General features: G+C 34.1%; 1 protein-coding gene across 9 annotated transcripts in view; it reads right to left on the bottom strand.

Annotated features, from left to right (window-relative positions):
- Window positions 1-16,781, bottom strand: part of SCAPER (S-phase cyclin A associated protein in the ER) — a 496,989-nt gene that overhangs the window by 274,375 nt on the left and 205,833 nt on the right. For all 9 annotated transcript variants that reach the window (XM_082617344.1, XM_082617352.1, XM_082617349.1 and 6 more), the window contains 3 exons: window positions 13,010-13,091; window positions 11,041-11,193; window positions 10,140-10,247 (listed from right to left, as the gene is read on the bottom strand). In XM_082617344.1, coding sequence (XP_082473470.1) covers window positions 10,140-10,247; window positions 11,041-11,193; window positions 13,010-13,091 — 343 coding nt within the window. The remainder of the gene's footprint in view (window positions 1-10,139; window positions 10,248-11,040; window positions 11,194-13,009; window positions 13,092-16,781) is intronic.

The following is a 16,781-nucleotide window of genomic DNA, read 5'->3' as shown; positions in this document are numbered from 1 at the left end:
GCTGTAATGAAGACCCCTCATGCCGCAACTAAGACCCAATGCAGCCAAATAAATAAATAACTAAAAAAATATGTAGGCACAAATTTTAAATGTTAGAAATGAAAAAAGAGACACAGTTAAAGATTCCTTTAAAAATCACAAAGAATACTATCAAAAATGTTTTGCCAAGACCATTGAAAACTTAAGAAAACATATAATTTCCTAGTAAATGAAAATTTACCAAAATAGATGTAGTAAATCATAGAAAATCAAAATACACTCAAATAAATAATTGCTAATTTAAAATCTGACCAACTCATTAGGATAGCTACTACCAAAAAAACAAAATAACAATGTTGGCAAGGATGTGGAGAAAGTGGTACCCTTGAGCAGTTTGTGGGAAAGTAAAACTGTACAGCTACCGTGAAAAAAAGTTTAGTGTCCCCCCAAAATTAAAAATACAATCACAGTACGATCCGGAAATCTACTTCTGGGTATACATACAAATAATTGAAAGCAAGCATTCAAATAGATGTTTGTACATGTCCATAGCAGCATTATTTGCCATAGCCAAATGGTGGAAGCAAACCAAGTGTCTATCAACACATAAATGGATAAACAAGATGTGGTATATACATACAATGGAATATTACTCTGCCCTAAAAAGGAAGGAAATTCTGACATATGCTACAACATGGTTGAATCTTACGATGAGTGAAATAAGCCAGTCACAAAAAAACAAATACTATATGATTCCATTTGTGTGAGGTATGTGTGGTAGTCAAATCCTGAGACAGAAGGAATGGTGACTGCCAAGGCCTAGGGGGAGGGAGAATGGGGAGTTATTGTTTAAAGGGTAAAGAGTATCAGTTTTGCACAATGAAAAGGATTCTGTGACTGGATGTTGGTGATGGCATACAACGTGAATGTACTTAATGCCACTGAACTGTACACTTAAAAATGGATAGGATGATAAATTTTAACTCATGTATTTTACCACAAATAAAAAACAGAAAATAATTATGCAGAAAAAACACATACTAAGAACATATAATTTTATAGACACATTAAACAAAACCTTCAAAGAAAAGATTATTTCTATTTTATGTAACCTATTCCAGGAGTTTTTAAAAAAAAAGAAAAACTTTTTAGCTTACATTATGAAGCTAATATAATCTTGAGAAAGGAAAATTAGGAAAATCTAATTAAAATATTTGCAAAACAAATTCAACTACATATCTTTAAATCAAGACCAAATAAGTTTAATAACAGAAAAGTCATTAATGTAATATATCACAATAAAAAAATTAAGGGAGGGAATTCCCTGGTGGTCCAGTGGTTAAGACTCCGCATTTTCACTGCCGAGGGCCCGGGTTTGATCTCTGGTGGGCGACCTAAGATCCCACAAGGCGTGCAGTGTGGCCAAATAAATAAATAAATAAATATAAGGAAAAAGTGACCTTAAGATCCAGAAAAAATTTTCAATAAAAATTAATACCTACTTATTTTTTTTAAGATCTTACAAAACTAGGGAACTTCCTTACCTTGATAAGAGCCATTTATAAAAACTTGTAAATTGTTAAAACTCCAAATCAGAAAATAAACAGGGTAAAAAAAGTCTTAATTTCATTCAGCTTAAAATGCCAAGTTACTGAACTAGTTACCAGCATAAATCTAAGGTCACTCTGTACCCCAAATCCTATAGCATGGTTAACACAGATGAAACCTGGCAAGAGTCAATTGTACATGCTTTAATTCACTTGTTCTACAATGCCAAAAAGCTAAAAAGCCAACTTGAAATTAAGAATACACGCACCTATCTGAGCAAATCTCATCAAAGTGGCCAAAATGAATCTCGTATTTTGTCTTTTATAATGGCATCAAAGGATATTGCAACAATTTAAAAGAATAAGGAACTAAGGATGTAACCAGCCAAAATACCCAACTTCACCATAATGGTCTTTTATGGTTGCAGATGCATTCATTTATCTAATTTTAACCTTGAACCAAAAAAAACAAAAAAACAAAAAAGGGGCACAGAAGACTCCTGAGCAACAGGGACACATCTCCATTGTTCTATTTCTTCTTTAATTTTTTAAAATGCTTTTGCTTTTATCAAAGTTACCCATACACATAATTTACACAGCCAATAGTTCAAAGAAAGTAGTTTCCTACTGGTTTCCCCACTTCTTTCCTCAATCCAGAGGCAATGAATTTAGCTGATTATTTTAACTTTTTTTTCTATACTCCTTAATATATTTTGTGTTGCTATTTCTTCATTTTTCAATTTTAGGATTATCTATTGACTTTTCATTGTGAAACATAAGGACTTAAGCTCTACTCCTGGAACCTGGTCCTCCCACCCACACTTTGTATCTCATGTATTCCCCTATCCTTCCAAATGTAAAGAAAAAAAGTGTTAGCACCTTATTATCCAGGTGACAGGAATATGGGGTTTACTACATTACTTTCTTCTTTTTTTGGTGTAAAATTTTAACTAAAAAGAAAATTCAGCAACACTAGTGAAATATGGGAGAAAAGGTAATATATTTTATCTTTGCATAAATATATATAAATTATCTACAAGGAATGAAATATTAAATTTATATGACTGAAATTTTCACATAATAATATATATATCTAAAATTTTTTCACTTTATAAAAATTTCTTCAATGTAATTTTAAAGTAGGCCACTTTATTTTTATTTTATATTGGAGTATAGTTGATTAACAATGTTGTGTTAATTTCAGGTGTACAGCAAAATGATTCAGTTATACATATACATGTATCTATTCTTTTAAAAATTCTTTATGCTAAGATACATCATAATCTAAAAAAAATCTTTTTTGAGAGAGAGGACCAAACTACGGGACTGTGAGAATTCTGTTTTATAGCTTTGTGATTTTCCTAACACAACAGATGTGCCTACTCTGCCAACTGCAAGAGAAGCCAAAGTGACAGAATAATTATTACTAAAATTCAGTAAATTTGAGCATCGATAGGTGTTCCCTGTTCCTCTATGAATAAAACACTGGCCACTGAATTTCAGATAAAGAACCTAATAAAGTCTTAATTAAAGTAAAAGCATTTATAATCACTTATTTATTAAGGAAAATTAGAAGAATTATCTAAATTAGGCATGTAAAATGCTAAATTTGTCATCTATCCTCATTAGGGCAGCAATGTTCCCTCTCATAAACTATCAATAAATCTTTCATTTTGTTTACCCCTCCCACATGAAGTCATCATACTATGGATTTCAAGGTTATGCAGGCATAAAATTTCTATATAAAGAAATACATATTATAAAACTTTTACAGCATATTCAAGTAGAAGCAGCTTGAGCTGTATAAATCTGTCTCACTGTAACCCTGTTTCAGATCCTCCATCATCCAACTGAAAGACAGTAGCTGAAAAATGGTGATCACAGTTGCTTCGATCTTTTAACATCACCCATGGACACAATTCTGCAACTCCTTGTAATTGACACTGAAGAGCCAGATGGGAAAGTATCAGCCTATACTCTGTGAATGTATAGAACTAGCCACGGTTCTAGTCATTCCTAGCTACCATGATCTGGATTAAGAGTTTAAGGAGTTTAAGAGTTGTCTTTTACAAAACAATAGCGTTTAGGTATGTAATTAACTTCTTAAAGGCAATGGATACCTGTTGCAAATAACTGCCAAAAACATATTATAGGGACTTCCCTGGTGGTGCAGTGGTTAGAAATCCACCTGCCAATGTAGGGGACACGGGCTACAGCCCCGGTCCGGGAAGATCCCACATGCCGTGCAGCAACTAAGCCCGTGTGCCACAACTACCGAGCCTGCGCTCTAGAACCAGCAAGCCACAACTACTGAGCCCATGTGTCACAACTACGTAAGCCCGCATGCCTAGAGCCCATGCTCCACAGAGAAGCCACTGCAATGAGAAACCCACACACCGCAACGAATAATAACGCCCGCTCACCGCAACTAGAGAAAGCCTGCGCGCAGCAACAAAGACCCAACACAGCCAAAAATGAATAAATAAATAATTTATATTAAAAAAGTATAACCTTTAACACTTAAAATATCATCTAGAAAACTCCATTCTAAACCTCAAATAAGCAGATGCCAAAAGGAAAAATAATCTTAATTAGTTTAAGTAAACTATGAAATTTAGGCAACCACCATGATGCAAAAGAAAAGTAGCATGTGTTACAGTATACACGCACCAAGGACTCATGCAGGAAAATATGGTTGAAATGGCTTTTCACATTTGTACAGGTTAACAGTATTTTTTTTTTTTTTTTCTTTTTGCGGTATGCGGGCCTCTCACTATTGTGGCCTCTCCCGTTGCGGAGCACAGGCTCCGGATGCGCAGGCCCAGCGGCCATGGCTCACGGGCCCAGCCGCTCCGCGGCATATGGGATCCTCCCAGACCGGGGCACGAACCCGTATCCCCTGCATCGGCAGGCGGACTCTCAACCACTGCGCCACCAGGGAGGCCCGTGGTTAACAGTATTTTGAGAGCTAAGAGTCACAGAATGAAATTTTATCCAAAACTAAATAGTTTAAGTTTCTAAACTGCAGTTATTTGTTACCTATTTAACAATGCATTTTATAATAGAGCAACTGTTTAAAAGCAAAGATCAATGGAAGAAATATTGAGACAGTGATTATTAGCAGTGAAAGCACAACACGTAACATTAGAAGAAGCATGAGAAACAGGTATCACTGGAGTACTATTTCAAAATTATTAATGTGATTATCCATTTTACCTTTCTTAGCACATGGCCTTTGCCCATTTCAACCCAGCTAGACAGGTGATTAGAATTTGTTCCAAAATAAATAAAAGAAAAAAAGCACCTTATAATCAACTTTAGATATGCAGAACAGATATATGCAGCAAGACAAGAGTTTTATAAGCCAAGCTAATATCCTGAGATTTAATAAATTTATTGACTTTGCCCTTTAGCATGTCAATAATCAAGCCTGGAGGATTCCTATAGCATTTACTTCAAAGTATGGAGAAAGTTCCCTTTTGCAACCTTAAGGCTTAGTTACTTGGTTAGAATAAGGAGGAAAGAGAGGTTAAAGTAAATTTTACTTCTTTCTAGCCAAAAAAAAATTTGGAGATGAAAGGAGGGAAAAAAAGTGTGTCCCAAGGGAGATAGGTGTGTTAGCTAAATCAGAGTAATGACAAAAGTATTATTTTGATTCTCAAAAGAAACTGTCTCTCTAGGTGTTCCCGGCACCAAATAGGGTGTGGTCCATTAATATGGCCATGCTGTGTGGTTTAGCTTTCCCCAAATGCCCTTAGTTCTTATGTGGTAGAAGCCAGTAGGATGCGAGGGGCCAGAATGGAGGTTATGGTAAAGTCTCAGAGATATGAAAACAGAGAGAACTGAGGGGTGGCCTGATCAGGAGGAGGTAAATAAATGGCTGATGCTTCACTGGAACACCGTCCAAGTGGAAAAAATAGATCAAGAGTTCACTAGCCACCCTTCCAGATCAGTGGCCCTGAGTAAACTAAGTGAACAGGTAAACAAGCAACTTACACTGGAAATCAGAAAAGACAGAAGATATGATGTAGTAAGATCCCAACTTTTCCTCCTAACATGGGGTTACGTATGCCATACTCTTACTTCGATACGCAAAGATGCCATCTTAAGGAAATAAGCGAGAGGATGGGGACCAAGGATTGTTATAAAAGAGGCTGGGTACTAACTATGGAAACTAATTAAATTACCAGATCAAACTAAGGTTTAAAACAAACTGGTTGCCTACTTAAAATTTCTTCCTTGAACCAATGAAGAAGACTAAATCGGCTATAGATAGATAGCTACATATTCTCTGCAAATCCCAGGTACAATGTGAGTGAATTTACTATCATAAGAATTCCAAAAGTGAGAAGAAATATACACATTAGCAATCAGCTATATGTGTGTGAATTATATACACACACAACTATAAAAATTTTCCCATCCTATTAAACAGAAAATGAAGGCAATGGAAACTATGTCCTATAAGAAAGGGTAAGATGTTTTTACATCATTTCTCAAACTAACATAAAATGTACTTATTGAAGTATTGGGGGGAAATGAAGATCCATTCTAAAGGAGTTCTAGTTTTTTAACTTGACTTGATTTTCTGTTGAAAGGCAAAGAAGATATTTTCCTAACATGATTATAAAAAGAGAGTAAATACTTGTGCTTCTACAAACGTAATAACCAAGGTAAAAAGAAAATGAATCTATTAGGAATTACGGAGTCGTCTATTATTTCTCAGACTGCCATCAATTCTGGGAGACATCTACTACCTCTTTTATTTTTTTAATTAATTTATTTATTTTTGGCTGCATTGGGTCTTCGTTGCTGTGTGTGGGCTTTCTGTAGTTGCGGTGAGCGGAGGCTACTCTCCCTTGTGGTGCGCAGGCTTCTCCTTGCGGTGGCTTCTCTTGTTGAGGAGCACCGGCTCTAGGCGCGCGGGCTTCAGTAGTTGTGGCTTGTGAGCTCTAGAGCGCAGGCTCAGTAGTTGCGGTGCACGGGCTTAGCTGCTCCACGGCAAGTGGGATCTTCCTGGACCAGAGCTCGAACCCGTGTTCCATGTATTGGCAGATGGATTCTTAACCACTGTGCCATCAGGGAAGCCCTTTACTACTTCCACATCAATGCCAGGCACACTCTAGCCAAAGAGATCGGCTTATATCCCATTAAATACAGTGATATCTTTATATTTTTACTAATTAAAATTTTCATTTTTTCCTTAAATCACCTAATTAGCATAATTTTCCAAGCAGAAATTCTAATTTGGGATTTGTAAAATCACACTTGGTTGTAAACATTCAATAAATTATAACTTAAGATTCTTCATAAAAGTTCTTTTCATACTTTCCATGAATTAAATGAAAATAAATTATTATTTTCTCTATATTTAAATAACACAGTTGACAAACAGGTATAAGTTATATGCTTTTAGAGCCAAGGAGTCCCATAAACACAGAAATGGATACATTAAAAAAAATTTTTAAACCTTTTTAATTTCATTTTCTATATGGAATTAAGTGTACTTTATGCAAGTCCTACAAAAATCACTATCAGCTTCCTCAGAGAGTGTGAAAACAGTATCACAAAAAAAATCAGAGTTTTAATTAAAACTAATACTTTACTATTTCTCTAGTAATGTGCTGAAAAATTAAATTTTGGAACATATTTAAACTAGCACCAGTTTCTTTTGACCTTTAAAAATCACATACTTTTATCGTTTGCATTCTAAGATGATGGAAGAGAAAAAAATCAAGCATATAACAGCTCTTTTTGTGAAGTCTCAAGAAACATAAGAAAAATTTCCTGGTCAAATTACAATAAAAACACAAAACATTAAACCTTTCTTGCTGGGCAGCTACCTATTATGTTTAACAGGCTTGAAACAAAATGTGTCAGAGATCAAGAGTAAGTTATCTGATATGTCAAGTGCATAAGGTCAAAGGTCCAATTTTATTAGGTCAGAGGTGGTATAAATAAAATCTTATATGTCAAAGAAGAAGGGTCACAGATAAAGTGTATATAATATAAAGACATCACAGATGACAAGTAATAACTTTAAGTAGAACAAGTATGTTTACTATAGATACCTTTGCTGATTAAAAATGACATGTGTGTGTAAATATAAAATTGCCTTTCTGTATCACACAACTACATTGCACACTTGTTTTCAGGAAAAAGGGGCTATAACCAAGAATAACTACATGAATTGAGAACTTAAAGAAAATTTAATACTTTTATACTGAAACAGTACACAAAATGAATACATCGATCAAATCTCAAACCACAACAGCTAAACATCAAACTATGCTTTAGTAGCTACAAAAGTTAGATAATATTACACACTTTTCTTCCAAAGTACATGAATTAAATACTTTCCTTCTCTACTTCTCTCATTGAGATAAAAACACATAAAATTTAGATTCCAGTTTACGTAATAGCAGTGCTCCACAAAAATTTAGAATATTTTTTTGTAAATTGAATAATATATTTAGTTTTTTTATTAAGAAAACTTAGTTACAAACAATTTTTATAAGTGGAAGAATTTCCTTTATAATGGGAATAATTAAATTCTAATTAATGAAACCATTGAGAATTTTTTTTCATAGTGGAACACACATACACCTGACTCTAGCTCTAAACAGTAAACTTAAGTAGAGAATGGGGATAATCACATGAATGATTCAAGTAAAAAAAAAAATTCCATATTACTCTCTCTTAAAATATCCATACAATTTGATTAAAAGGCAAAAAAATTATTTCAGGTAAACGAAATAGATGATTAGTTCCATTTTTTATTTCACCTTTATTAATGGTACCTAAAGCCATTCTGTATAACCTTTCAGTTCAACTCAACTAAATGAGTTCTTATTAAATACCATACTATGTGTCAAGCATTATGTCAAACAATGGATATTACAGAAATTAAACATTTAAAGACTTCCAATTTTAGCCACAGTGACTGGCTTATACTGGACTAATCTTCCTACTCCAAAAGTTGCACAAAATATACAAAACATCCATTTAAAGGCATTAAAGAACAGCCAACACAGCCAGAACTTGAGAGACCATGATCCCTAAAAGGAGGGAAGCACATGAGGCAAGCTCCACATTCACTCTGGATTTTTCCCTAAGGGCTTATGCCAGTTTCTGGCATGAGAGAACAGGGCAAGGTGAAAGTGGCAGTCTTACTAAGCTGAGGAGACAGAATTTGGTTTAGAGCTGTCAAAATGGAACTTGAGGGGCAAAAATCCTTAAAAGGAGGAATCATAAAGAAGTGAGCCAAATTAACCATGTGCAATTTCCCCTCAAACACTGGTCATATCCAGAAACTTAGGAGAAAACAGCAGCTTTGTTCCTCCTACCTAGGTAAGATTTATTAAGAACCATCCACATAATTACCCCTGCTTCCTGACAGCATCCATTCCAGAGCAAAGTCCCACGTCCTTGAACACTCCCCCCCCACCTCCAGATGACCTAGCAAAGACCCAAATCCTATAATAAGTCCTTTCTAACACGTTATTGAGAAACTATAACTTCCCATAGTGTGCATTTTCCCTTCTTTTAACAAGTCAATAAACCTAATTTTATTCAATTGTAGATGTGTTCCTGATGGTCTTTGCCTGGAGAGCACTGACAAAAACCCAAGAAAAAGAATGAACTATAGCTTCATATAAACATTAGGGATCAATCTCACAGACTTAAGGATGAGTGAAAGAAGCCAGGTACAAAATGTACATACTGCATGATATCATTTATATGAAGTTCAAGAACAGGCAAGACTAATTGATTGTGCTAGTAGTCAGAGATCAGTTACCTTTTGGGGGCACGACTGAGATGGGGCATGAGGGAGCCTTCTGGGGTTCAAGAAATGATTTATGTACTGATATGAGTGGAACAAATGTAAAAATTCATCAAGCTATATACTTTAAATTTGTGTATTCTATTAATACATACTCTACTTCAAAAAAAAAAAAGAGTTAAACACACATGTGCACCTACACACAAGTACTGCCCTCAAAGAACCACAGTAACCTTTCCTAGACATCTTAAAAGATGCTTGACAAACATGAATTTCTCAACTCTGGGTATGTTTAGAAATTTTCTATTAAAAATAGAACCAAAAAATTCAGAGATTAGTAATGTCATACATATCTCAATAACAGTCGAATGAAAAACATTTATAAAACTACTTATACAAATCTAAATTCCATGTAAATAGCAATTAGAGGTAGATAAATAATGCATTTCCAAAAATTTCTAAGTACTGTACTGATACAAAATTATCAATTTATATGATTTTTATATTGTTAACTGTTTTCCAAGAAACATAGAACATCACTAAATAAAATTATTAAAAATTTTAAATTATTAGTATTTTTAAATTATTAAAATGTCAAAATACCATAAACGTTTTTTTGCACTGAAATTATATAAACAGTATTAAATTCTTATTTCTATATTTCTTTTAATATATATACTAAAATAAGGACATTTGTATACTATATTGTAGTAGTTATTAAATATTAAATATAGTTTTAAATAATCATAGAAATACATATGAACACGGATTTCTTCATAATAGAAAAGAACATGAAAGGTACTCAATAAATGTCCAAAATTAAAGCTTACCACTTCCTCATCTGAAAGTTCACGCCCTTGGATGCTGCTATTTTCTCTCACAGCTTGCTGGTGTTTTTTTCCTTTAATGTGGCTAAAAAGATACACCTCTGAAGAGATCTAAAAGCATAAAATCAAAGCAATGTAATGAACATATAATTATATCTTACTTTAAATATTACACATTCTATCCAGTATACTATATGCAAGTTGCGATCACTCTAGCATTTACATATTAGTCTTAAAAATATTTTCTTTAGAATACAATTCTGAGAATCCTCTAGAACAGGGGTGCCCAACCCGGGTTCGCGGACCATTACTGGACCTCTTAGGAACTGGGCCGCAGAGCAGGAGGTGAAAGGCGGGCAGATGAGCGGCCAGCGAGCAAGTGGCTTCATCTGCCGATCCCTGTCGCTTCCGTTACCACCTGAACCATCCCCGCCCCGCCCCCCGTCCGTGGAAAAACTGTCTTCCATGAAATCTGGTCCCTGGTGCCAAAAAGGTTGGGGACTTCTGCTCTAGAAGACACATGGTCAAAAAGGCATGTCATCAAAGCCAATCTTAACAGAGTTATAATTTCTTCTAAGTATCAAGGTTCAAGTTTCAGCACTGAAAATGTTCCTTTTCTTTTGTGGTCATAATACCCAAAAATATTGACTTGGGCTATCATTAAGCAGGTATACATCCATTTTAGCAGCAACTGCATGCTTTGCTTCTTTGCACTGCTACTCCTAACTGCTGATACTATTTTTGTACTACTTACTTTGCCTAAAAATCATGAAAGAAATCCACGGTAGTCAGCAGATGCCTTAGTATGACTTTTAAAAGATTGGGAGAATATATTTCCATAGTTTAATAAACTTTAGTAAATAAATTATAACGTATCGTAACAATACTGATACTGACAACCTACCGGGACGCTGCAGAGAGAACACTGCTTCTTTCTTTCATAAGGGGTCAATTTGGGGGCATAATCAGTATTTGCATGTCGTCCACTGCTTAACTCAGCAGCTTTTTCTTTCCTTTGCTCAATCTGTTCCATGTGCCTTCTAATGCTTTCATCATGCTGTAAATGAAGTCGAAGTGTGAGAATACAGAAATTTATTCAAGTTATACTGAGAACTTGAAAAAGTAATATTTCCATTAAACTTTCTAATATAACAAAATGTCTTAATTCAGTATTAACTTGGACACTGAGGACAAGAATCTACATAAAGCCCTTTAATATCTCCTACATGCACAGTAACATTTCCTAAAGTGTACTTCATGGAATTACACTGTGGGTTATTAATAAGTATTGATATTTTGTGGAAGAGGTTCTATGGTCAAATAAATTTGGAAAATATTAAGTTAAAGCTACTTACTTACTCCAGCTTGTCACTGTGCATTATGACTCAATAAACCTAGCTTACACTAAGCAACATTTTACACACTTATTTGATGACAACATACTTTTGAGAATCACTTCCTGGAACACACTATGGGAAATGTTGCCCCACAGGTAAAGACCAAGCTCATCCTCACAGCAGACAAGGCCCATCATGACACAGACCTTTACCTACATCAACTCCAGTGACTTCCCAGAAAACAAAAAATAAACCAACTAAAAAACACTATTTCAGACTTCTGACTTTGTGCTCATACCATTTCATACGGCTGGATGCCATCCCACCCATCTACCTATTCAACTCGTCTTTCTTTCAAGATTCAGTTCACAAATTATCCTCTAAAATTATTTCCCTGACTTCTGAAATCCTTCATGTTAGCTTAGTATCCTCCTCTGTACTTTCATAGCACTCCATAGCACTCTATCCATACGGAAATTATCTGCTTAGCATCTGAATCTCACACTAGATTATGAGTTTCTTGAAACTGAGAACCATGTCTTACTCATCTCTGTATCCCCATGCCTAGCACAAGACTCAATAAATATTTGCTGCATTAAATTTAAATAAATGATAAAGTTCTAGAACTATACAAATAGTAAAATAGGGTCCTCTACTCCCTGGAATTTACTACCCCTGTGAAAACCCAACATGTAAATAATTGTGACACAATGTAAAATATTCATACTGCTAGAAACTACTAACGGTAAAGATTTTCTCGAAAATATCAGCTTATCATAATCTCCCAAGCAACAACTGTGCAATTCATAAACACTGAAATAATCTTTTAGTTTATTTCTAAATAATTAAAAGTCTATGAATATAAGAAAGCTAGTAGTAATGTCTTCAAGTCATTAACAAATTAATTAGTAAAATCAAGAAATGCTCAAATTCCTTTACATTTTTTCCATCAATTGCTTTATCTTACTAAAATAATTTCAGTTTTCAGATAGTTGAGTTGGAATTGATCATAGCCAAAACCACATAAGTCTTATTCTCCAAATAGTGATATTAGGAATACAAATTAATTCAGTTTTTTTTAAAGAAATATGACTGATTCTTTTATTTTTTTAATAAATTTAATTATTTTATTTTTGGCTGCATTGGGTCTTTGTTGCTGCACGTGGGCTTTCTCTAGTTGTGGCGAGCAGGGGCTACTCTTTGTTGCAGTGTGTGTGCTTCTCATTGCGGTGGCTTCTCTTGTTGCAGAGCACAGGCTCCAGGTGCACGGGCTTCAGTAGTTGTGGCTCCCAGGCTCTAAAGAGCAGGCTCAGTACTTGTGGCACACGGGCTTAGTTGCTCCATGGCATGTGGGATCTTCCCGGACCGGGGCTTGAACCCATGTCCCCTATATTGGCAGGCGGATTCTTAACCACTGCACCACCAGGGAAATCCCTAATTCAGTTTTTATACAATTAATTAAATCGATAAAATTTTAATCTCATGCTACATTAAAACAGCTCTAAATTTTCAAATTAAAATATATAATATTCCTACCTTGAGCTGAATTTTTTTCTGTAGCTCTTCCATAGCTTCTTGTTGAGCAGCTGTGAGTGCTGCCAATCGTTCTTCCCTGTCTCTATAAGAAGATATTTAAAAATTATAAACTCAACTGCTTGTAGTAACAAATTTCATGAGGTTAAAAAAATACAATTAGGACACATAGGCTTATATATTCTAGAGAGTTTTTTAAATTATTTTTTTCTGAATGCCTATTAAGTCTCAGATATATTATTGCTCATTAAACATTTGGGAAGCAACAGACATTATTATTTATAAAAATAGGTTTCTGGACCCAAGAATGGGTTTAAATACTAGCTCTGGGGCTGTCATTTAAATATGGCATATTGAAAATATATATTTATCTCTATAAAAAGAATAGAAAAGGCAAAAATTCACAAAGACAAAGAGAATAGGAGAGGAACCAATCACAAACAAATTATGAGACATACAAAGAAGTATGACCATGTTTAGGAAAAATGCAGTCAAATGAAACTCTCTGAATGAGGCCATATGCTGGATTTATTTGCTATTATAAATACATTATAAGAATTAAAAGAAAGTATGCCAACCTAAGGAAAAATATCGCGACAATGATTCAACAGATAGAGAATCTCAACAGAGAAAGAGAAATCGTTTTTTAAGAACTTTCCAACAAAAGGAACTATGAGTCCTTAAACAAATGGCTTTCTAGGGATGGAGCAGGGAAAATATAAGGTGAATTTGAAGCATCTTGCAGTGCCAGGAAGTAAGGAAGTACTCAAAAAAACAAAATGATGAAGTATGTCAAAGGCAAGCAGGGGTCAAATGAAAAAGCTTCCAATGTCCAAAAGTGAAACAATTTGAGCAACAAAACAAATACCATAATACTGGTTTGTAACCCATAGTATAATACAAATATAAACGAGTCCCTGTTGACATAACAAAGGAATTTAATAAATAAATGGGAGAACAAATATCCTGTACAGAAGAACTGCAAATAATTTATGTATGAATTCGTGTCTCAAGGAGGTAGAGAATAACTCCCCATCTCTTCAGCATAGGCTTGCTGGCTTGCTTCCAAGGAGGACAGCATAGGGAAAATTTTAAACTATACAGTGGAGAAATCTGACAAATACTACTTTAGCCAGGTGATCAAGGTTAACAAAATCAGTGATAAGTCAAGGTGATAGTATGAATCTTAGACATTTTAAAAATGGTAATTCACATTCACCCCTGTGCTCTTCCTCCCAAAACCCATAACCTCAGTCTAACCGTGAGAAAAACATCAGACAAATCTTAAGAGAAGAAAAGTCTACAAAATACTTAACCACTACTCAGAACTATCAAGGTCATCAAAACCATGGAAAGTCTGAGAAACTGTTACAACTCGGAAGAACCTGAAGAGAAATGACAATTAAATATCTGAAGAAAGAGTGGCCACTTTCCAAATTTTATGAAAGGCATTAATGTACAGAGTAGGATAATCATGAAGAGAACCAACCTACTGGTGAAAAACAAAGTCAAAAAGAAAATTTTGAAAACAGGTAAAAAAAACCCCAACAACTCACCATATACAGAGGAAAAACAGTATGATTAATGGCCGACTTTTCATGAGAAACAACAAAAGTAAGAAGATTCAAAGTACTGAAATAAAAACCAAGAATTCTATATCCATCAAAACTACCATTCAAAAGGAAGGCAAAATAAAAATATTCCCAGATAAGCAAACACCAAGATAATTCAATGAAAGCAAACCTGTCTTACAAGAAATACTGAAGGAAGTCCATCTAGCTAAAAAGAAATAATGCCAAAGGGTAACTTGAATCCACAGAAAGAAATAAAATACACAGGAAATGATAAATATGTGGATAAATATAAAGGAATCTACAAATACATTTTCTCTATTATTCTAACTCCTTTGAAAAATGTGGGACTGCAGTAAAAAAATCGTAACACTGTATTGTTGAGTTTATGACATATATAGATGTAATATATATGACAATAACAATACAAGAAGAAAAAGACATAGTGCTATATTGGAAAAAGTTGTTCTATTTTACCAAAATTAAGTTAATTTTAACCTGAAGTAGTTTGTGGTAAGTCAAGATGAATACTGTAATAAAGAAAGCAAACACTAAGCAAATAACTAAAATAATACAGTTTTTAAAATCAAGAGAAAAATTTAAATGATGCCCTAAAAAGTACTGGTTGAGGGACTTCCTTGGTGGCACAGTGGTTAAGAATCCACCTGCCAATGCAGGGGACACACGTTTGAGCCCTGGTCTGGGAAGATCCCACATGCCGCGGAGCAACTAAGCCTGTGCGCCACCGAAGCCTGGGCTCCGCAACAAGAGAAGCCACTGCAATGAGAAGGCCAGGCACCACAATGAAGAGTGGCCTCCGCTGGCGGCAACTAGAGAAAGCCCGTGCGCAGCAACGAAGACCCAACACAGCCAAACTAAATAAATAAATAATTTTTTAAATGTACTGGTTTAACAAAAAAGAAGACAGTAAAGGAGAAAAAAAACTTGAGACATAGAGAAAACAAATATCAAAATGGCAGATATTAAATTCAGTCATATCAATAAATTACATTAAATAAGAATGGACTAAACAATCAAAAGGCAGAAAAAAGAAGGCCAGATATAAAAAGAAACCTCAACTATATATAAGTGACACACTTTAGATACAAACACACAAAGAATGTTTCCCTTTAGACTGAAAAAGACATATCATGTAAACAATAAACATGGCAATATTTAAAACAGAAAAAAAATTGACTTTAAGACAAGAAATATTTTTTAAAAACCCAAAGAGGGATATTTCATAATGATAAAAGCATCAATACTTCAAGGAGTTATAATAAGTATAAATTACATGCCTTTAATACTAAGGCACCAAAATACATGAAGCAAAAAACTGTCAAAACTTAAAAGAGAAATAGACAATTCAATAATTATTTTTGGAGATTTCAATAACTCTATCTCAAGAATTAATACAACTAGACAGAAAATCAGTAAGTATACAGAAGACTAAACACTATCAACTAACTTTACTTAACTGACATTTAGAGAACACTCCATCCAAAACAGCAGAATACATGTATTTTCAAAGAGCACACAGAACATTCTCTAGGATGGTCTACATTCAAGATCATAAAGTAATAAGTTCAATAAATTTAAAAGGACTGAAATCATACAGAAAACATTCTTCAACCACAAAATATTTAATTAGAAAACAGAAAAACTGGAGACATTCCAAATATTTGGAAACTAAATAACATGCTTCTGAATAACTCAGGAATCAGAAAATCATAAGAAATATTAGAAAAAAATCTTGAATTGAATGAAAATAAAAATACAATGTATCAAAACTGATGAGATGAAATTAAAGAAGTGCTAAGAAGAAAACTGGTAACTACAAATGCTTATATTAGAGATGCAGAAATATCTAAAATTAATCAACTAAGTTTTGACTTTATAAAAGTAGGAAAAGCAAAGCTAATCAAATCCAAAATAAGCAGAAGGAAAGAAATGATAAATATCAAAGTGGAAATCAATGTAACAGAAAACACAAACATAATGTAGAAATTCAAAGAAACCAAAAGCTGTTTTTTTGGAAAGATCAACAAAATGTACAAACCTTTAGCTAGACTACCAAGAGACAGAGAGACAGAGACAGAGAGGAGAGACATAAATTAGCAAATAAGGAATGAAAGAGGAACATCACTAGAGATCATGTTAAAATTAAAATCCTTATAAGGAGCTATTAACAACTTTATAAAAAT

Source organism: Mesoplodon mirus (genome assembly GCF_964341445.2).
Source record: "Mesoplodon mirus genome assembly, chromosome: 4".
In the NCBI taxonomy this organism is placed as follows: Eukaryota; Metazoa; Chordata; class Mammalia; order Artiodactyla; family Ziphiidae; genus Mesoplodon; species Mesoplodon mirus.
Note: the sequence above shows the minus strand (reverse complement) of the source record. Positions and strands in the feature narration are given on the sequence as shown.